Here is a 22,951-nt window from a genome sequence, read left to right as displayed (position 1 = left end):
AGAACAATTAGTGAGTGACGCTGATGTGGGGAAACTGAAAAGAAATGTCGATTGTTTTTATTGTAACTGAAGGAGTGTGCAAACAGAAAAACCAACCCCGGGTGATCGGAAACAGGCAGGCGGAGAATTAAAAGCGGGTTTCAGGCGGCAACAAGCCCCTCCCCTGCCCTCGGAAGGAGAAAGCGGGTGAGGAGCGCTAGCAGCCCCAGGGCGGATCCCACGGCCAGCGGCGGGATTTCCGAGCTCCCGCAGGACCCCGCGGGCTGCTGCCCTCTGGGGAAAGGGTCTCGAACCCTGAGCACCAGCGGCCGGAAGGCAGCGAGAACGCGTGGAGGCCTTAGAGACTTTCGGAGAATTTTCCAGGTTCCTCTTGGGGGCCCCAGCGGCCTCTACTTGGGCTGGTACGTCCGGATGCGTTCGCAGCCCGGCGAAGTACAGGCTGGCAGGTCAGTGCCTCTCCCCTCACCACCACCACCGCCGCGACCCCGGCCTGGCTGAAGCCGAGCGCCCCGGCCGGCGGTCTCTCCCACACCCCCTGGCTCTTCCCTCTAGCCGCCGCCTCCGACCCCGCCCGCGGCCCCAGGCTCAGCTAGGGTCCAGCCCGCGGCCCAGGATGGACCCTCCCTCTCCTTAGGCACCGGGTGCGTTCCTGGCTGCCACGTGCGGCAGCAGACGCTGGGAGGTCCAGCGGGCGGAGGGGCGGCCGCTGACCCTACCAGGCCGGAACGTAGCATCGGACCGATCCGGGTTGGAACCCGCGGCCCAGGCGTTGGCAGCTCAATTTGACGAGGACCGGAGAAGTCCGGCCTCTTTTTCTCTCTACGAGGCGTGCAATCTTTCACTTACTCTGGAAGAGGCGCTCCCGTGGGGGGACTGGATCGGAGGTCTTGCCTCTACCGTATTTTCCCTCGGACGACTGGAAGAAGTAACTGTGTTTTTGAAAACCCATCCCCGAGCTCAGACTCTGGCTCCTTTCGATCCCTGAAACTCCCCTGGGCAGGGCGAGAAGCGGCCGTCGTCGCCTGGGCCTCACTCTCGGTCCTGTCTTTTCCCGAGAGAGGGGCAAGTTGGAGGAATCTGCTCCTTAACATTCTCCTCGGCAAACTCTAGTCTCCCTAAAAGCGCCTGGGAATAGCAGGACCCCTCTCCCGCTCAAACACAACGCCCCTCTCAACCCACCCTCGCGCTCCGGTCCCATCTGCGGTCGTCGCTGACCTGCAGGACCGGGAAGCAGGCGCGAGGCGGAGCCGCCCGGGACGTCGGTCCGGGCTGGAGAGCAGGGGGGTCCCCACTCCCCTGGCGCCTGGGTCCGGGCGCAGTCTGCCAGGGCCACGCGGGGGCGGCCTCGGAAGGAGCCAGATTCCAGTTCCTTCCCCGCATCTCTTCCCAGACCCCGCTGGTGCGACGCCGCAGGTGATCGCCCGGAGTACTGGGACCGCTGACAGATTTATGAAGATTTTACGGCATCTGGCCGGGGCCCGCAAGGGCAGGGAAGGAGTCCAGCCAAAGGGGCGCGCTAAGTTCCCCAGCCGCGCGCCGGGACCCGGCCGTCTCTGAAGTCCTCGGGCCCCGACTCCCCTCGGGCCCGTGCACAGGTCTGTCCCCGCCTGTGTCGAGCGTACGGAGTCTTTCCGCCCCTTGAAGCCCCCTCCTTTACACGCTCCCGTCCAGCCAGCTTCCAGTCTCCCACTGAGTAAATATTTACCCGGAGGACGGGTCGCTCCTAGACAGCGCCCTGGGAAGGGCTTTTGGCTTCTTCCCGGCCTGTGTCAGCTGCAGGCCTTACTTGTTGTGTTTTGGTCTTAAATTTCTTTAGCCGAAATTCTTCCGATCTCTGTGTGATCTCCCGGGTTCAGAGGGGGCAGTTACCAGGGGGGGCTGACCTCAACTGACCCTTGCTTTTTCTCTGCATCCCTACGCCCACCATCAGTCGGGGCTTATTGGCCCTTACTGTTTCTCTCTCTCTTTCTCCCTCCGCCCCACACCACCAACCCCCCTTTCCCGCTTTAGGTCACTGTCTCTCGCCGGGTCGCAGCTACCTGGCCACAGTGCTCAGTGTGCGTCCTGGCAGGGGGTTGGGGGGGGGTGGAGAGTCTGCATCAGCCCCTTCATCTAGGGTTGGACGCCTCTGTCTGTCCCCTGATGCTTCGACTCCTCTTGCCCCCGGAGCCCTGGCCTCAGGTTGCCGCTGAGAATTAGTGCTACCGAACAAGATCCTTCTCTCGCTCTCGGGAATGTGCTGAGCTGATAGTGCCGAAGATCCGCACTCGCCAGCGTTAGAGGGCCTGTTGGGCCGAAAGAGACGCAGAGCAGGGGGCCAAGACCGCGCGCGACCACAGGTGGAAATGGAGAGGCAGCAGCAAACCTGTTGATGTGTGTGTCAGTCGCTCAGTCGGGTCCGACTCTTTGCGACTCCGTGGATTGTAGCCCGCCAAGCTCCTCTGTCGGGAGAATTCTCCAGGCAAGAATTCTGGAGAAGGTTGCCATTTTCTTCTCCAGGGGATCTTCCTGACCCACGGATCGAACCCAGGTCTCTCGCATTGTGGGCAGATTCTTCATCGTCTGAGCCAGTTGGAGAGTCCGGGGAAATATGAGGAAACAGGGATTTGGGGGCGAACGAGAGGGTGTTGTGTATTAGGTCCTCCTAGCCAGAGCGCCAAACAATACGAGTTTCTGGATCACTCCAGGCTGGTGCTGCAGAACTGCTAAAGCCCTCACAGAGCTGTAAAGAAGCACAACGCGGCACTGGATCTTGGCCAAAAGGCGATCGGCCTTTTATCAACATCACAGCCCAGAAAAGTCCGAGAAGCCCTCACTGGACTGGGCATAGAGTCCGCGCAGGGGTCGCTACTCAGTGTGTGTTAGTGAGAGGGAAGAGGGGTCAGAGGAACTCTGGATCAAGATGCCCAGCACGTTCATTCCTTCACACAAGCCTAAGGCAAAATCGTATGCTCCCCTCAGACGTCGCAGACTCAAATTGCCCCAACAGCGATCTGCTGCTTTTCAAATTTGGGATCCACAAAGGCCCTCCGAGTTGCAGAACACCTGTATTACATGTAGATGCCACGTAACAGGCATTGGGGGATCAGACCTTGGTGAAGTCGCTGTCAAGTCAAACTTGGAGATTTTAAACAATTGAAACAAAACAACCACAAAGGCAGATAAGTTCAAGTATGTCTAGTTGTGGGACTTTCCACAAGAAGCTGGTTGTAAAGAATTAAGGATGTTTGACTTCACTGTTCCTTTATCTTTCAAATCCTTCATACCTGTACATTTCAACTTAGAGTGCACCCCTGCTATGGAAGTGTGAGGATCTGGAGATTACTGCTCATTTAAAAAAGCCCAGCTGATCATGCGTTTTCCTGGGCTCTTGTCACTTACTGGCCTAGACTGGGGCCCAGTCAACTTCCCTATGTATAAACCAGAGCCCATCCCTCAGGACTGAAACTTGCCCACTAGAAAGAGGTAATGTTATGACTGTCAAGAAGCAGTGCCAATAGCCTCAACCCTGAAGCAGTGCAAACTCCCAGGTTCATTAAAAATGTTTTCCGCCTTGCTTTTAATTTTGATTCGCATTCTCCATAACCCATACTCAAAATGTGAATAACTTTGACCTCTAAAAAGACTACTGTACACTTTACATTAGACTTAGCGTGAATTAGGAAGGTAGGCTTAACTGCAGGGCCTCTGGCAGCTAGTGAGAAGATGTGGGAATCACATACACGTGCAGGTTCGGTGTTCACGTTCTGAGGAACGAGTCTGTTTCATATTTAAACACAAGCCCTTTGCAGTGGGCTGGTAGGGGAAAACCGGCGAACGTCGTTGGCACGAAGGGCTAGCGAACCAGCAACATGGCTGAGCTCTCCAGCGCACTGGGTTCCACAGAGAGTGCCCCTGTCAATGGTTGAAGATGGCTATGCGCTCGCTGTAGTCGCGTGTAATTACGTCCCTGCTTGGAGCCTAGGCTAATGTTTGACCTCGCGTTCCTGGATGAACTCTCGAGAGGCTGTTGTTGGGAGTTAGTCACTAGGCGAGGAGAGCGGTGTCCACCTGGAGGTTAACAGTGGTTTCCATCTCTGGCTCCTGCTCGTGTTTAGTCGCTCAGTTTCGTGTCCGACTCTTTGCGACCCTTTGGCTAGGTCTCCCCTAGTCTCCTCGTCTCTCCGACGGGCCTACCTTCTCACACCTGCGCTCTGGTCTCTCGGCGTAGGATGTAGTGCGGTAAGATCCGCTGGTAACAGCCATCCTCTCTTGACAACCTCTTGAAGCTGGCATGACAGGCTATTCTAAGAACCCTCACCATGGTCACCATCAAAGACGGTGGCACTCACCTCCCACCTAGAGTTTTAACTTAAATTCTGAGATGTCTGCCTTCCCCCCAAAGAAGTCTTCTCGGCCCCTTCTCCCTTCGGGTCTCTCGTATTCAGACCAAAAGCTTTCGTTTGCTTATTCAGCATTTTTAAGAGCCTGATTTTGCTGTTTGCGCTGCCCCTGGGAAGGTGTCAAACACCTCTTTTCATTGTATTTAGTCACCCAGGTGCAGAGCGAGATTGAAAGAGACAGCGGAAGAACTTTCCCGGACTGTGCTGTCGCTCAACGGGCCAAACCAATCATCACGCAGGTTGCCTCCGGGCCCTCCTCTTTAGGGGCGTGCCCCTAGTGAGTGATAGACGGAGCCGCCCGGCCCCGCTCAGCCCAGCCCACGTTGCTGCTTAGATTGAAATGCAGAACTCAAGCCTCTTTCAGCGGGGCACAGACTTCCTTTTACTCCTTCCTTTTGCACTCTCGCCGCCTCCTCCCGGGGAGAAGCGGAGGCACCGGCGGCCCGGGGCAGCAGCACGACGGGCCACTAAGGCCACGCGAAGAGTTTCTTTCTGGGAGTGCGGAACTGGGGCCCGGTTGGTGTACTGCTCGGAGCAATGGGTGAGTGGCGGCGGGGTGCGCTGTCAGAGCCGGGAAGGGAGGGAGGGAGCGAGCGAGCGGGCGAGGGAGGGAGGGAGGGCGCGCTAGGGCGCGCACCACTGAGCGCTCACACTCTCCTTATTGACTTTGCTCGTGTTCCTACAAGTTGCAGGAACACGCTAAGGGTCAGTGGCTCGAAGCAGTTCAGTCTGAACGCTGGCTACTGGGTTGCTGCTGTTGATGCCATTTTCTGATTTCAAGACTAGGGAGCGGTGGCATCAGCAAGCCCCGCGTCCCGGTGGCGGACCAAACTTTGTTTCGCGTACACAGGGTAAAAAAGCCAACCAGAAAAAAAAAAGAAAAGGACTAGACTTTGTCTAATTGCGCAGGTCCTTAGGCGGGGCACTGGGGATCAAGGGGGAGCGGCCCAAGGACATTAGCGCCGAGTGGGCGAGAAGGAGCCGCTTTGCAGGCGTCAGGACCGACTTCCTCGCCTGCTTCGGAGGCTTCTGAACACTCGGAGAGGCCCTGCGTCTCACCACTTTATTTGCTTGTATCGGCCGCAGGCACTGCCGGAATGAGGGAGGAGGGTCTGACTCAACCGCGGTGATTTGAGGCCGTACCTCAAGGCTCGGGGACCGTATGGTTTGGTGAAAGCCCGGGTCCTTAGTCCCAGGCGGGTGACTCCGCCTTGCCCCCTGACGCGCGCGGAGGCCGAGTGGCAAGCGGTTGTCCCACACTGTGGGTGCGCGTCCCCGCGCGCCGTGTGTTCGTTTTGCAGAGCCAGCCTTTGGGGAGGTAAACCAGTTGGGAGGAGTATTCGTGAACGGGAGGCCGCTGCCCAACGCCATCCGGCTTCGCATAGTGGAGCTGGCCCAACTGGGCATCCGACCGTGTGACATCAGCCGCCAGCTACGGGTCTCGCACGGCTGCGTCAGCAAGATCCTGGCGCGCTACAATGAGACGGGCTCGATCTTGCCAGGAGCCATTGGGGGCAGCAAGCCTCGGGTCACCACCCCCACCGTGGTGAAGCACATCCGGACCTACAAGCAGAGAGACCCCGGCATCTTCGCCTGGGAGATACGGGACCGCCTGCTGGCGGACGGCGTGTGTGACAAGTACAACGTGCCCTCGGTGAGCTCCATCAGCCGCATCCTGCGCAACAAGATCGGCAACTTGGCCCAACAGGGCCATTACGACTCCTACAAGCAGCACCAACCGGCGCCGCAGCCGGCGCTGCCCTATAACCACATCTACTCGTACCCCAGCCCCATCACGGCGGCCGCCGCTAAGGTGCCCACGCCGCCGGGGGTGCCCGCCATCCCCGGCTCAGTGGCCATGCCGCGCACCTGGCCCTCCTCGCACTCCGTCACCGACATCCTGGGCATTCGCTCCATCACCGACCAAGGTAAGGGCACGGGGGCCGGATATGGGATTGTGCAGAGCTTCCCTCTGCACCCTCTCTGGGGTTACCGCATCTGCACCTCCAGGGGCCCGCGTCTGTCCCACCACCTGAGACTTTTTCCTTTGGAAACGTCAGGAGTCCTCCCAGGGGGTGTCCTGATCTCATTAACGTGAAATTCATGCCCTTCGTTTCCTTGCCACACACAGTCTACTGCCTCATCTCAAACTACCAGACCCATAACATCCCCCATCCCAAACACATGGTTCGCATTTTCCACCCTCCCCCGCCTCTCGCGCCGCGGCAGCCTCGGACCAGCTCGCTCACTTGGGAGAGCGCGGCCGGGGCCGGACTTGGGGCGCAGCCCGAGAGGCCCGAACGGGCGTGGAGCTGCCGGCTGCAGACACGGCTTCGGGCGGCTTTGGGGAGTCGGGGACTCTGTAGAAATTGCAGTATTCTTCTTGCATTCTGGCAATCAGACCAAATTTGCTCAGGCAGGAAGTTCAAATGTCACCTAATTGGTTTCATTCTTATGCTTCACTTCATTTTCCTCGGAAACGGAGGTCCCGAAGTTACTACTAGTAACTTGCATGTTAGAGCATTGCTCATTCTGGGACTAATTTTCTGCTTTATTTCTCTTTTTCTCTCGCTTTCCTCCTCCCCGCCACCGGACACTTTTTACCTTAACAGATTTTAGCACATATATATCCTAGGAAGTGGCGCCAACCATCGCTATAATGAAGGGAAAATGCACGGCGATTCCACGCTGTCCTTTCTGTTCTTTCCCATTTTCCCCAAGCCTGCCGCTTCCCTTTAGGGTCCCCCAGTCCCAGGGAATTCTAGTGGACATTCTGTCCCTGCACGTTTTAAGTGGTGCCACCCCACCGTTCCTTTCCTTCCTCACCCTTGACCTTGAGTGTTGTGTCTTATTCTGCTGCTAAGGACGATTCCCCGCGCCTTTATGCTCAGTCGGGCTTCCGCAGGAGACCCGAGTTTGTTGTCTTTTACTGCGTTGTTAAAACAGAATAAAACAAAACATAAAACAGCGTTAACTTCTTTCTCAATAGGGAGAAAACAAAGTCAAAAATGCCCTAGACGCAGAATTTAAATAATACAGAGATAAAGAGCCTACCTTCTTAATTTCTCAGACAAAACTTTAAAAAGAGCGGGGGGGGGGGATTAAATCGGAAAAGGGGAAATAGTTCGTTTAATTATTTCCTGCCTTTCTCAGTTGCCACCACATTGGCACAATTATCTTTTTAAATAATTAACCATAGCCCTGATTTCTCATCTTCTTGTTTTCTGACTGTGACTTTACAGGATCCTTCTAAGGGCCCAGTTTTGTCTTATTTGGAGCTGGCTGGAGCTTTAGTTGGAGAGAGTTTGCCCTTGATTTATAGGATAAACTGACCTCACTGACATTTAAAGGAAGCCCCTGTTCATGGGAAAGTGTGAGATCAGCAGAAATGGGGGCGCGCAGGGGGATCTCAATTTCTTAAGATAACTTCAGGCTTGTGCCCACCGATTGCCTTTTGTCTGGGAAGGCAAGGAAAGACTGGCAGTTCTGGGCCAAAATACTATTTCCTGGTGCAAATTGGAACACAATCTTAATTCTTTGGAGAGGGGGAGGCATAGTGAAAAAAGACTGACAGAGTTGAAAAGAAAACCTTTCTTCCCTAGGGAACCTACAATCAGACCAAATGTCAGTCGAAAAAGTATTAGATTATGGAGAGAAGCAACTCTTCACTCTACATATTGTTGATTCTGGGTGCCAGCTTTAAACAACCTGTTTTCTGACAAATCTGTTAATATAAAATGATTATTTCTACAAATGGTCTTTCCTCAAAAGGATTGCCCTGCTTTGAAGCACAGTATCAGATGGAAGTGTTTAAGATGGTAGTAGTAGTTTTGTCAAACTTCAGTCCTCCACCCATGGGTCCCAAAGACAAACTGCTCCTAGTTTTCAAATATCTTCTTTAAAATTGTACTTGCTCACTTAAAGATGCCAATGATTCAACATGCACACATCTTGGTACTGTGGTAATCGGTTTACATCATATAATTTTCTTTGCATCTCTATAGAGAGCATAAAGGATAGTTGACAGCTTTACCTCTTTTCCAAAACACTTAATTCCAGTTTAATTTTCCTCACCTTTTGTTTCATTGAAAAAGTAAACCTATGACCTTACCTCTGACACTGGTGGCACTGACAGTGGTGATTGTACTGTTTGTTTTTTGAGTCATGTGCACATAACCTCAGTATTTAATGTGTAGAGATGGAGCACGAAGGGTAGTCACACACAAGGTAGGCACACACCTATGCACTTATGCTTTGCATGTATATTGTGGGCATCCTTTAGTCATTTGTTTGCAAAAGACTTTACAGGTCTTTTGTTCCATCTGTTGACTTAAGTACTAGATCCCCACAGCACAGTGAGCATTCTCTGGACGTTTCTGAGCGCCAGAACAGGCATAGTTAGGCCAGCGCGACCCTTTCTCCCGCACCAGTCTCAGATTTTTGTCAACCCCCAGTCGACCCTGGGTTAGGACTGGGGAGAACGGCGCGTCCAGTTTCACACGTTCTTTCCCCGATTTGAGAAAATTCGGGGGAAAACTTTCAGATTCCTTCCCCTCGTTTCTCGCGGGGGCGAGGGCGGGAGGAGGTAATCAAAGGCCGGTTGAAAAAAGGAAAAAAAAAAAAAAGTCTTCCCGCGGGCTTGGGGCAGAGAGCAGGGAGAGGCCTACTCCGAGGCGTCACCTGGGCCGGGCCCTGGGCCGCCGGCCGGAGAGGCGGGCCCCGCGCCCCTGGGAGGCGGAGGGCAGGGGGCCGACCGAGGTCGCGGCCCTGGCGCTCGCGGGCGGGTTCCGAGCGGGTCTCAGGAGGAGGTGCGCGGTCGGCCCTCAGCCTGACGCCCTCTCCTCGTCCCCCCAGGAGTGAGCGACAGCTCCCCCTACCACAGCCCCAAGGTGGAGGAGTGGAGCAGCCTGGGCCGCAGTAACTTCCCCGCCGCCGCCCCGCACGCCGTCAACGGGCTGGAGAAGGGGGCCTTGGAGCAGGAAGCCAAGTACGCGCAGGTGAGGAGGCAGGGGCCCGCCGGGTGGGCCGCGGGGGTTTGGGCGACGGAGGCCCGGGCCCCTCTCGGAGCCTCGGCCGAGGAGGAGCCCTGGCCGCCTCCCCGTGGCGGCCACGAGCCCTGGACCAGGGCGGCGGGGGCGGGACGACGCCCAGGCGCGCGAGGGCGGGGTGAGGCCTCGACCCCTCGGCCGGGGCCCGGGGCGGCGGCCCTGGAAGCGCCTCGGCGCCTGCTGGCCAGACGGCTTGCGCCCCAAGCCCTCTCAGCGGCTCGAGTCGGGGCTACAGCCACCCGGGACGGCGTCTCCGCGGGGCCAGACGAGCGGCCGCGGGTTTCCAGCTGCGCGCGCGGCGAGCGGCCTGCACGCCGGAGGGCGCGGCGCGGCTCCTCCCGCACCGACGGCCCGCGGCTCCCCGGGCACAGGCGCGCGTGGCGGGCCCCGCGGCGGCGAGGAGAGGGCAGCCAGAGCAACTTCAGACAGTTCCCGCGCCCCGATTAAAGGTCGCGTCGTCATCTCCCCAGGGAGGTTAGTGAGAAAACCTCAAATTATACGGACTGGCTGTCGACCGTTTAATTTTTCTTTCCCTCTGTCCCTCCCTCGACTCTCCAAAAGAAAACTTAAAACACCTCGTGTTGTTGTTGTTGTTTTTTTCTTTTCCTTGAGAAAAGCTAAACAACCATAACAACAAAAGCCCCAGAGTTTTGAGTCTAAATTCATCACCACGGTGGAGGCAGGAGTTCAAAGCTCTCAAAAAACCGAACAACAACAAAGCCGGACCTTCTTTGAACAGACCTATGTAGGTTTGCAAATTTATTCATGCCAAACTCCTATTCCAGAGCCTCAAAATACCCAGTTTTCGTTTTATAATTTTGAAATCTTAAAATTTCCAATGTTTTCATATCTGTAAAAATCAGTTTTTTCCGCTCAATGGAACTTGTAACTTCTATTCACTTGGGGGAAAAAATATCTTGGTCTTTAATTTCTCTAACAAACACCATTTCCACTTTCTGTTCCCTCCTTTATTTTGCTAAAACAGAATCCCATAATTATTAATAGCTCTCCCATGACAAATATCACAGAAAATAGCAGCAAGGAAGGAGCGTCCCTTTCCTGAATCTCTATTTGTAAAGCATGCGAAAGATAAATTATAAGAAAGTTTGTCACTACCTCTTCTGCAAAAGAGCAGGTAGTACAGAAGAGGCTTTATGTTCAATGGCACCACTGCCACTTAAGCAAGTTATTTAACCTTTTAGAGTCTTTGTTTTTTCATCTATAAAACAGGGAAATAATAGGCCCAACCTCAAGCAGTGTGAAATTTCAATGTGATAATACAACCATGGGTACATAGTAAGTATTCATTAAATATTGCCTATGGATAGAAATGGCGCTTAGAGATTGACTTACAAACAAGCAGTTTTTTATTTTGTCAGAATATACTTTGATCAGGGAGTTCATAGTCAGAAAGTGTCAAGGTATTTTGTTACAAACAATAGAGTGTCTATAAAGCACCTAGCATATAGAGCAGTAAGCATTTAATAGGTGCTCAGTAATGTTTATTAGGTCATCATTTCCTGAAATAACATTGTGCAGTTTAGAGCTGAAAAAAAGTCTCCCACATAGAGTTGATGAACCTAGTTTATAAATAAAGCAGTGTCATAATCCAAGAATCTTTAAGATTACTTTTATTTTTACTCCCTTGAATTATAGACCTAGTGTTTAATCTTGTTTAGAAATAGTTAATACACTTCAAAATGAAACCAATCAATTTAAAATAAAAACAGAACAGTGTTAAGTAATCTACTTTGTATTTTCTGAACATTAAAAATCCATTACATTTTATGCAGTGACTATCAAATCAATAAACTATCAGATTTATAAGAATGAGTGATTTAAACAAGTGGCCAATAAGTATTGTTCTAAATGCTTGAGGAAAAAAATTAAAATTTTTTGAAGAAAAAGACATTTGTATCAGACTTTCATTTGGAAAGTTCTTAATGGCAATCTGCTAACCTTCTGCATTGCCATGTTGTAAGATAATATAAATGATGTAAAATTTCAAAACTGGAAAAATTTCCATGCATAATTAAGTCAGCAGCTACTCTATTATAGCTATCAAAATAGTGCTTAATGCTGAAGGTGTGCTAAGTAGACACATATACTTAGAATGTATCATTTTGTGAGCAGTTTTGGGGTTTAGACATTAATTTCCTTGAGGGTAAAGTTATACATTAAAATTTGCTCATCAACCAACTTGCAAATGTAAGGTGTGTTGTGTGTGTGTGTATTCCATATATGTATATGCATTCTCCTACAAATATTTGAAGGGTAATTTTATTTTTTAAGGTTATTTTTCAAAATGTTATCAGCATATGTATGTTTCTACAATCCTAGTGTAAACTTGGGTAACACTTTTCTCTGTGCTATGAACAAAAATTGAAAGTCTTTGACAAAAAAATAAAATTCTCAAGATCTTTGCCCATAATACTTTTATGGTATTTATGGTTGTTATTAAATAGTGCACTATTATATGATCTCAGTTTCATTTTAGTTAATAAAGGAGGAAATTGAGAGTTCAGGATCATAGGACTTAGAGCATAATCCTTTGTCAGAATATACCTGTAAAATTACCGACAATTGATCATAGGTTCTATTGATTACTGTAATTTAGAGTTTCTGTTTTCAGCTTAAACTGCAAGGAAAGTTGCCCGATTTCTAGTAATTAGAACCTTATGCACACATCTATCTTGTTTTTAAAACATTAGAATATTCAAACTTGTTGTACACATTACTGTTATACTGCAATTGGTATTTTATAGTGCCATTCAGAAATCCTTATTGTCTGTCTTTGAGGATAGAAGAAAAAGGATGTTTATTTTTACTTTTTTCACCTACATTTAATGTTGGGCTAGAACTCTTTAATCTCATCTAACTCTTAATGACAGTGTTTCTCTGGGTCCTAATGGCTTGTTCTTTTCTGTTGAAAATATAAAACTCTATTGAATGCAACTGCATGGCAAAAAAAACCCAACAACAAACAAAACATAGAGAAACGAGAGGATGGAATATATCTACCCTTTAATATGGTACTTAGTGAATTACTGCCTCATTCTTTTTAAAGTTCATAAGCAGTTGCATAGGTGTTGAAATTTTCTTTGTATTATTAGCCATACTTTCTCAAGAAAAAAAAAAAGAATATCTGGTACTCTGATTCAAGTAATCTGAATGGTAGATTTATAAGCTTTGAGTATCTTTATTTTTGGGTAGTGAAATCAACTCAGACAGCAAGTTTAATATAAAATTAGCTACAAATTGAGATATCAGGAATGGAGAATAGTCTATAAATACTTGAACTTAAGAAAAAGTTCAGAGTTAAATGAGATGTGAAAAGAGTTTAATTTGGAGACATAAATTAATCTGAAATTCTTATAAAACATTCATTTGTACATTATATTTAAAATATAGTATTTCCTGAGTATAATTTTCTAGTGCATTATTTAACTGACTGACTGTCCTTGTAGACATACTGTTCTTGTGAAAATATAAATGAAGTTGCCCTGGATTTTTCTTCATATTAAATAAAGCTGTGCTAAATAATTTATAATTTTATAGAGAATCAATTTCAGGCAAATGTTAATAGCTTTGAAATTCATATTATCTACTATGAAAAATATTCTTTGACCTGGCTAGCTTTTAACTATGTTTTAAAATTAGTAATTATGTATTGGTAAAACATGTCATATGAAATACCAAAAAAAGCTGTTTAACTTCTTTTCAAGGCTACATCAATTTTAATAACATTTTGGAAACATAAAATTTAGAAAAACATTTAAAATAGCAGCTTTCCATTACCTAGAGACATTAGATCTGCAATGTGATAACTAAATATAATTAAGATCCTTTTGGATGGATGTTGAAATCATATTTACAACTGTCATTTCATTTTGTCAGATTTATTTTACTAGGTTATTGCATAATGAATTAAGAAGGGTAGAATAGCAGCCAGAAAAATGACTTCACCAAAAGAAAGAAAAAGAGAGAATCTTGTTTATTTTCAAATCTGAAGCTTTTTCTTGCTTATGATACCTAGGTGGAAATTCTAGGTGAAGCACAGCTGTTTGTGGCTGAACATACTTTTTTATAAAGCCAGGGTTAACTCATTTTATCATAAGGGAAGGACCAGGTAGGGCTGATGAGTGGATGAAAGGTTGTGGATTGAAGACTTGGCACTGCTATTTGCATTTTCTTCAAGAAAGAAAATGTTGAGTAGACCACTCCCAGAATTTGAGGAATTGTCTATAACCTCTAGTTGCCAGACAGTTGTCATACCAGTTTTTTTCATGGTCATGAATGTTTGGAAACTAATGCTTTTCCCTTTTCTCTGGGGGCAGTGGTGGGGGGAGGGGAATAAATGCAATGACCATAAATTAAATAATGAAATAGCTAGGTTACAACTTTTATTTACCTTTTCAACAGCTTTACTCATTTTGCTTACTTAAAATGTAATGCTTATTCTGTGATAAAAGGTGCCCAGTTTTTTTGTTTTGTTTTTTCTTGTTTTTAAAAAGCGAGAGCATCACATCTTTTGCTTTCAAAAGGCTGCACTAACTTAAGTATACAAGTGATTATGAAACACCTATGTGTCCCATTTTGTGGGGATGTGAGATGATTAAAGGCAAGACCCTGTCCTCAGACTGTTTATAGTCTAACTCTCTGCCAATACAGCTTCTCAACATAGTCATTTGAAAATATTTTTAAAAACTGGCAAATCTGTGTAACATTTTAGAACAAACGCAATGAAAAGTCATACTTTCATTCACTCTTGTGATAACCGTAGCTAGACTACATTGCATCTTAATGAATTTTTTTCCTGGACTCTTTTGTTTAATGTCAGTGGGATAAAATCTATCTTTTTCTGGAAACATTCAACAATACAAGAAACTTACTTTTTCCAGGGTATTCAATTTGGTCTATTTTACTTTGTATTAGTATATCTCATTCTCAAAATTAGGTTGAAGACAGTTTGCCTTAGGGAGGACCTTTGTACAGTTCTTTAGAGGAAAGGATTCTCGTGGCTTCCATGGAAGATCCACATGAAAAGGGGGTTGATGGATTGAGGTCTTATTTATGGAATCCTTAGGTAAAGTCATTTTCAGAAATGAGATTTCCATTACATGCCCATTGCTGGGGTTTCATTTGGAAAATTTGTTTACTCTTCCCTGGGGATTCCATATGTTGGTCGATTTATAAATCATATTTACAATCCAATTAAATAGAGTAATTTAGCATGTTTGCTCCCACGATATTTATGGTGTACATTTGGTAGTCTCTACTCAGTCTAACTAGCTTTTCAGATTAATTACATGCCCTTCACTGAAAACATTAAACAGATTTGGGAAGTTTAAGTCATGTACTCTTTTATTGGAAAGAATAAACAGACATCAATGCTACCTGTAGTTGTTTTCCTTTATGGTGGAAAATTTTACTCTTTCAATGATTGCTTCATAAATAACAATTACTTTACCTGGTAGAGATTTATATCTTTTACTAATGTCATGTTTCAAAATTAATAGTGAGAAAATTGATGTGTTTATTGGGTCACTAGTATGAATGGTGATGGTGGCAGGTACATTTTATTTAAAGCATATTTGTTCTCTCACCTTGATTATGCCGTTTAAAGGAAATTTTTAAATATGAACTTTAAAAGTAAAAAGGGAAATTAAGACAAAACTTTTCCACCCCAAATCTAGGTCATAATTTAACCTGAGTGAAAGCTAAGAGCTATTTCTGTACTGTTTAAAGATTTCTTTTTTTTTAAAGCAAATTCTTGAGCCTTCCCTTGCCTCCTTCTAATGATGAGGAGGTCAGACCTCTCCGAGGTTCCCTTTCCAACCTTCCTTTCCGCAGTATAGCGGGGCCTGCATCACTAAAATGACTAAAAATATTGCAGATTTTAGAGAACTTTGAAATATTTAACAAAAAATAGATTTGGTGCCTTAATAGAAAATGGACAAGTCTGGAAAGAATTATTAGTGTGTTTTTTTTTTTTACAGTTGATGAACAAATGTAGTTATGGAATAAATAAGGCACCTGATGGTAACGTGGGCTTAAATCCAATGTTTTGACTTCCCACAAATCCTAGAAGCATTATCTAAAATGAGAGTCCACTCCAGCCTGGCTTCTTCGGAGAACATCTCTGGGCAAAAAGAAGAGGACCCACGTCAGGGATTGTAGACATTACACTTGAGGAGCTGAAGAGCCCCCAACAAAGGGGTGACATCAGTGAGCAATGGTTCTAGCAGCAAGGATATAAGGGAAGGAAAGGGAAAAAGGGAATATGATAAAGCAAGTATTTCACAGAGAACTGTCAAGTTGAATGATAGAAAAAAATATATAAAGAAAAAAGAATGAGTAGGAAAAAATTAGCTGTGATGAAAACAGAATTCACCAATACACTTTTTTCTACTGTGTTGCTAAATAATATGTTGTTTCTGTATAATACTACATAGTCTAACCCATGTATTGGTCAAATGTTGAGCAAAAGTTTTCATTAGTTTTAAAGTAATTTTAACCTTAACACTTTAGTCTTACCATTCTTATTTTATGATTCTTGGTGTAAAAAATATTAATTAATGCTAGAATAGAAGAGACCAGATACAGATGTAGACACCTTTCCATAATTGAGCTGGAGCAATTCCTTTCCAAACTAATTTCTTTTAGGTTATTGGGAAGATTCTAGATAATAATAATGAGAAACATAATAATCTCTGTGCAACGCTGAATTTCTTCTGCAGGTCGCCAGTTCTTGATCTTCATACTCATTTGCTGAGAGAGCCTTAAAGTGTTTCTCCTTTGAGCCATTTTCTAATGAGCCATTCTCAGAAAGCAGGAAAAAGAGGGTTTTTTTTTTAGAAGTTAAGAAACAGAATTAGGGCCTAAGACTGAGGTCAGGTTCTAGAAGAGGAAAGAATCTTTTACCAGAAAAGATGCTCTAGTTTGAAATGAAATCATATCTGTCCAGGAGAAACAGTATGATTTGCTGCAGAGAATCCTGTTATCAGAAGGGGTGATAACTTCTTTTTAACACATGGCCATGGACTTGCTGATTGATTGGCCTAAGGTAAATGGCTAAACTCCTTAATCTATATTCTCTTGTATAAAAAGAGGATAGATTTCATTTATATTCAGCAGTGATGTGCAATGGCTTCTTTCTTAAAAATCAGAACATCATCCTTTGTTAACACATTTTAATTACAATTAAACAGAGTTTTACTTACTGTAAATTATCTTGTAATTATTATAAACTCAGTAGGTTAAAATGAGATACACTTTATCAGTTCTAATTATTTGCTAAAATATGTTGGGTATTTCTTAGTGCCTGAGACATAGGATGATTCAGGAATCCTCAGTTTCCTTTCTTCTTCCCCATTTTCAAAGAACAAGCTCTCTGACCAAAAAAAAAAAAAAGAACACGAGGTGTGTGTTCTTATAGAACCAACTACATAAAGTTAACCCTTCTACTTTTATTCTTATTTTGACAGAAATTCACAAGCAGTGTTAAATCACATCCATGTATATATTTTACTCTGTGCATTACTCTACATTGAGAAATAATTTTTGAGACCCCCACTGTTGCATTCTCATAGACATGGAAGTGAAAATAACCAAATGAATTACAGTGGAAAACAATTTCTGTGTTGCTATTGAATTGGAAATAGTATCCAACATATGTCTGCTTTTCTTACCTCTAAGGATTAATTGGTTTTATGAATTATATTTCTATTATTTACATTACATTTTCATTAGGAAATATGGTGATATGTTTATTTATTCAGATCACCGCCAGGAAATAGCATTTTCCTTATTTCTAAACAATGTAGAAATTGAAGGGGGAAAATTAAGTTACTTGAAGTAGGGTGCTGAGTATTCATGCCAGAATCAGGATTAGAAATCAGGGTGTTTTTGGTGTTGTTAATAGTAATGATACCAACAATAATTTATTGCATGCCAAGGTTTCTAGGCAGTCTTGCCTGCCAGAGTTGCTGGGTTTTGTTTGCAAACTAAGATTTTACATTTAAATTCATTTCAAGACATTTATCTACGTGGCTTCTAAAACTTCAGATCACAGAGCTGTAAAACTTTTGCAAGCAAATTTTCCAATTTCAAAACCATGCATATGTAATCCTTTCATATTCTGATAGTTTCCTTTTTAATAAAATAACTCGGGAAAAAATACCCCCCTCGTCTTCATTAAAAAACCCTTATAGACAAACTGCCTGATCTTTGCATGTCCTTTGTCTAACAGGCATTTTCAACATGATGTTTTAAAATATGGCCGTGTTTTATTTAACAAAGGTCATGCTCATTTTGAGTTTCTAAAATGACAGCCCACACTCTGCCCTTCTTTACTGGAAATGAAAGTACACCAACCAGGCCCTTCACAAAGATCTCAACAAAAGAGCCAAACAAAACTGGAGTGTGGGGGAAAGCTGACAAAGGCAGACAGAGAGCTAAACGGATTCTGAGAGTACTTAATCACAATTAATTCTTTCCTCACCTTGTGTTTCCTTCCTATAATTCCAAGTAGCAAAAGCAAATACTGTGGATTTTCTGGTTTTAGCCTCCTCAAAATCTTTGTGGAAAAAGTAAATTTAAGTAGCAAGACTGAATGCATTTAGAATGTAAACAGAGTCAAATCTAAAAGAAAGAAATTAGAAGGTGGAGTCAGAATATTGTCAGTTACTACTCAGAATTTTACATTCTGCGTTTTTCTAAGAACTGGTGAAATGTCAACCACTCTAATGTGATTATTTTCACCTCTTATCTTTTCCGACTCCTTTTAGGCACCAAACGGTCTCCCAGCTGTAAGCAGTTTTGTGTCAGCATCCAGCATGGCTCCTTATCCTACCCCGGCCCAAGTGTCGCCCTACATGACCTACAGTGCTGCTCCTTCTGGTTATGTTGCTGGACATGGGTGGCAACATGCCAGTGGCACCCCACTTTCCCCCCACAACTGTGACATTCCCGCGTCGCTGGCATTCAAGGGAATGCAGGCAGCCCGAGAAGGTAGCCACTCTGTCACAGCTTCCGCGCTCTGATGGGAGATTCTGTCTGCAGCAGCTTCACCCGAGGAGTCTCCCTCTCGGCACACCCTCCCCCTCTTCCCTGGTCTTGGATCCCACCCCTCTGCCCTCCAACCCTTTTGCCGGAAAGCTGGCTTTATGGACTCACCTCCTTTGTGCTGATGACACTTAAATATTTCTCGCCATAACATCTCTCTCACAGAAAACCTGACATGACTTTAGGATTTAAAAAACAAAAGCGATGGTAAGGATTGAATGAGACGTTTGTGTTGCCCACACAGTTTTTAACATAGTGAAGAAACCTGCACCCCTCAAAGGGCTTAAGGAACTTTTAAAACTAGTCTTTGGTAAAACCACATGTGTATATTTATTCGAAATCAACCTGAACTTCTGAGACGTGCAATTGTTAAGATTCTGCAAAATCAATAAAAGAAAATACATATAGAAAAAGTTATGCTACACCCTCTAATCAAATAAGGTAATAAAATAAGCCTTAATTCATCATTAGGAAACCAATCAATAATTGACTTGAGTGATCCTTTATTTTTAACAGATGACCTATTTTGTTGGAAAATATATGTATAACTTAAGCAATATCTGAATTTAGCTCATCCTTGTGTTTTGACTTGGTTCCAAATACAATAATGTTTATATTTTCTATTACTTTGTAAATATGGACTCTGGATGGTGCATTTGTGTTTTCATTCCATGGGATAACCCCCTCCCCTCTCCCCCCGCCTCTCTTTTTGTTCCGTTTCTTTTTGCAAAGGTGACTTTCTGGCAACGTCTTTGTCTCTGTTTGGTGGTGGGCTGCTCAGGCTCCTGGGCCTGGACTCGCCCCAGATTTTGTGTGTGCAGTGAAGGCTACGACATCTCATGAAGGACATTTTCTTTCTACAACAGAGGACTCAAAAACACAGATAAAACAAGCCAGTCTCCCATTTTGTATCCCAATCAAACAACACACATGCCAAGCATATAAAGACAAGAGGGTGGAAATAGCTGAACGAGGCTCTAAAGGAAGTCACTTAGAAACTTAAGTTTAATGTGAAATGCTTTGCAAAGATACTTAAAATGAACTTTATGTTAAAGAAAACCACTGTGAAACTAAATTGTACTGTTATTGTTGGCTTACCTGTGTGTTCAGCAATCGCAGCCCAAAATTACATTGTAATTTAAAGAAAATGGAAAATTCCGCTCTAATGAATGTAAAAATGGCTTGCTGTGAAGTTTACATTGTTGTACAGAAGCATGTGTCTCGTGTAGGTAAACTGGTGATGGTATTAGAAATACAGATGCTATTTAATTTTTAAAAATTCCTTTTATTCATTTCTGGAGCTGCAGGACATGGTTTAACTGATGGATCTTTTGAAACCAATTTGCTTTTCACTTTAATGTTAATAATAGAACTGAGGGGGTATTTGTGTGTGTGTGTGAGAGAGAGAAAGAGAGCATGTGATTATGTTTCATATTTTAAAACAACTGATTTTCTTGGGAAAAAATCTACAGTTTTAACCTCTTCTGTTTAGAAAGTTCTTCCTGCTTGGCAATATAGGCTTGAAAATACGTTTTAAAACGTTGGTACAGTTCATCTATTGGAAAATTAATATATTGTGGGACTTTTTTTTGGTGTTGATTCTGTGCAATAACTAACTGGGCCCATCACTAGATATGGATGTTAGGTGGTTTTGATTTCTTCCTGTCTGGGCTGTGCACAGCCCACGGGGCAATCCACTTCTGTCACATCAGTTTCATGGCCTCATTTAAAACTCAGATGGCTAGATTAGCCAGGTTTTCAAATCACTATGATATAAACAGTAAGCAGATTTCTGACACACAAGTTATATTCGAGGAATTGCTTTTTTCAAGCAGCAGATATCTCGTAGAGAGCTTTGAACTGCATTTATTTCTAAAGCAACCGAAATTCAGTGCTACAAACAGAGGATTATAACTTCAGGAGAAGAATAAGCAGAAGGAGCAGATGAACTCTCAGGGCCATAGTCTTCCTTTGATCTTGTAAAATTCCTATTGACATCTGGAGTTCCCAGTCTGGTGAGAAAATAGAACTATAAACCAAATGGAACAAAATACCAGCCTGATATTTGGTGGAAACTTTAAAACCATACGGTACAAGGACTCTCCTGCCATGCAGAAAAACTGACACAAGGTATAGAATTATTCCTTATCAGATGTTTTTAGGAGGCTATTAGGAGTCTTTAAAAAATATCAATAATTTGTATGGAAATACAACCAAATGTTATTTTCCTTATCTAAATTAAGTCTCTTGTTAATATGCTATTTATAATATTTTCCTGATTCTTGTATCTTTAAAAATCTAATATTAATACTATAAAAGTTTTCCTTTTCTTTTTTCCCCTGGAGGCCTTTTTTAGCAATGGTAAATTCACATGGAGTAAATTTTTAAAAGATAAGAGAAAGCCCAAATACAATTTGCTATTCAAAGCACACTATGATTTAAAACTACTTTTAAAAATGAGAGAAGGAAAGTGGGAGGGGAGATGAGGTTGTTTGATTTTTTAAAACATTATTGGTTAACATTGACTTTTTTCCTCTGTTTCTTAGGGGGTAAAAGTGTTGTTTTTAACCTGGCAAATGCACTCTTCAGAGATCCTTTTCCATCCCATCCACATGGAGAGGTTAAAGGTTCAATTTCATGGCCTCTATGGAGGCAGTGCTCTCTCTCACAGGATGCAAGAGTATTACCTGCAAGGATAGAATGCAGTTGGACAACAGACACATCCTTACTTCTCTTGTTTTGTCCTACTTTTAATGACCCTCTTATTAAGTATTGGGCTGAAATATAAATTAAAGAACACGTTGGAAAGGATGTACAAGTGAAGGCTGTGTATGTATATACAGTATGTCAAAAGCCTTTATTTTTATACTTCAAATGCTCTAAATTAATAAAAAGTAATAATTACCATGTTATCTTTCATTTTTTATTTTCAAAATGTTTTAGTGACACAGCTTCATGGTAGACAGATCTCCTGGTTATAGTTAAGAACAGGTGTCATCCTAGAACAGGTAGATGTTTTTGTTGACTCAAGCTACTGAAGGAGCATCACTTCAGGATGCAGATATAAAATTAAGCTTCGTTACATCAACGTCAAGGAGATATATTTTTTGAGTGCATGTTAGTACAGGCATCTTTGGAAATGCTAAGAATGTACTTCTCTTTTGAAACATTTTCTCCTTCATAATATATATTTTAACATTGAAGTTAGTAGACTTCACATCTGAAACCATCACTGAAAAATAGTAAACTAGAAATGTAGGTTTATTCTAAACATCCATTTAAAAAAATGGCATAGGTAAGAATTCTGAGAAAAGGTATCTGATGCAAATACAGACAGCACAAACAGGCCTAAAGGAGCAGTTCAAATCTGTGATTCAACATGAAAATATTTCAGCATTAAAACTTGTTTTCTAAGGGAACTATGTGAAGAAAAGTAGTTTAATATAGTTTCATGTTTTATCTTTGTCACAAAAGACTTCAAATATCATAATTTTAGAATATGATCTGCTTTAACCAACAGTGCAAAATATAAAGTAGGTTTAGGAAAATACAGATGAGAGGTATATTATTACTACAGGAAACCAACAATTCACATTTTAACATGAAATTTTAAAAAGGCCATTTTAGTACCCTTCAGAAACATTTTCCGTGTATATGATTAAATACTATTTATGGAAGAATTTAATTCCTTATAAAAACTTTAAATTTTGGCTTTTTTTTTTTCACTTATAAGCACTTCTTTACATTTTGGGAAAAAATAATTATCAATACAATGAATTTTTATTGCAAAGCCATGTAAGAGGAACATAGGTCATAAAATTTGTATTGTTTTTATGGAATATATCTTAATTTCCATGCTACTTTTCTATACTCAGTTTATATATTTCATTGCTTCACAGTACTAATTTTCTTTTCATAGTTTTAAGGATATGATTAAAACGAGAGTTTCAAATTGTCTAGAGATAATTTTTGAAGTATCAAAATAGGTTTTGTTCTTGAACACACTGTTTTACCCTTTACAATTGTATCTAAGTGTATAATTATAATTTATCATTGTATGGGCTTAACTGATAGATATTCTCGCCTCCTGATGGTGCTGTGCGATGAAAATCCATTTTCACAAGGGGGGAAAATACACCAAAGGCAATCACCAGTTCTCCTGAAGCCATGAATAGGTGTATTCATAAACCAGCAGCATCACTGCACCACCTAGAAAAGAAAAGAGCAGTTTTTAATCCTGTGAAATTGCGTTGTCTTTCCCATTGGGTTTCTGAATTCCCTGGAGTCTTATGCAGCCTATCAGGCAGAAGCCATTCAGAATCATCAGTTCTCAAGCTCCAATGCATAGACAGAAAACTACTGTGGAAAATTCTCAGAGCAAAATCAAGACCATCTTGAGCCTCCAAATATATTTTTTCCCCATGAGTTTCTGTAACCTTCATCATTTCTCATCAG

At 43.8% G+C, this 22,951-nt stretch overlaps 2 protein-coding genes across 4 annotated transcripts in view; one reads left to right on the top strand and one right to left on the bottom strand.

Moving 5' to 3' along the window:
- The first annotated feature begins 205 nt into the window (after positions 1-205).
- On the top strand, positions 206-22,570 carry PAX9 (paired box 9). The gene is made up of 5 exons (XM_055418265.2): positions 206-446; positions 4,530-4,923; positions 5,684-6,310; positions 9,237-9,379; positions 18,220-22,570. Exons 2-5 carry the CDS (start codon positions 4,920-4,922, stop codon positions 18,472-18,474), a joined length of 1,029 nt encoding a protein of 342 aa, XP_055274240.1. The 5' UTR covers positions 206-446; positions 4,530-4,919; the 3' UTR covers positions 18,475-22,570.
- Positions 20,983-22,951, bottom strand: part of SLC25A21 (solute carrier family 25 member 21) — a 542,462-nt gene continuing 540,493 nt past the window's right edge. For 2 of the 3 annotated variants that reach the window (XM_088829483.1, XM_088829484.1), the window contains exon 10: positions 22,563-22,705. In XM_088829483.1, coding sequence (XP_088685609.1) covers positions 22,644-22,705 — 62 coding nt within the window. In that variant the 3' untranslated portion in view covers positions 22,563-22,643. Of the gene's footprint in view, positions 21,184-22,562; positions 22,706-22,951 lie in introns of those variants that run through there. The other variant, XM_088829485.1, reaches the window with a different exon arrangement.

The sequence above is a fragment of the Moschus berezovskii genome, chromosome 21 (assembly GCF_049115385.1).
Source record: "Moschus berezovskii isolate FMDL1 chromosome 21, NW_MosBer_1.0, whole genome shotgun sequence".
NCBI classification, from domain to species: Eukaryota; Metazoa; Chordata; class Mammalia; order Artiodactyla; family Moschidae; genus Moschus; species Moschus berezovskii.
Note: the sequence above shows the minus strand (reverse complement) of the source record. Positions and strands in the feature narration are given on the sequence as shown.

Excerpts from the sequence above, each read along its gene's own strand:
- PAX9 (XM_055418265.2), top strand. Across the intron at positions 6,311-9,236 it reads TCGCTCCATCACCGACCAAG|GAGTGAGCGACAGCTCCCCC; the intron begins GTAAGGGCACGG and ends TCGTCCCCCCAG. Across the intron at positions 9,380-18,219 it reads AGGAAGCCAAGTACGCGCAG|GCACCAAACGGTCTCCCAGC; the intron begins GTGAGGAGGCAG and ends GACTCCTTTTAG.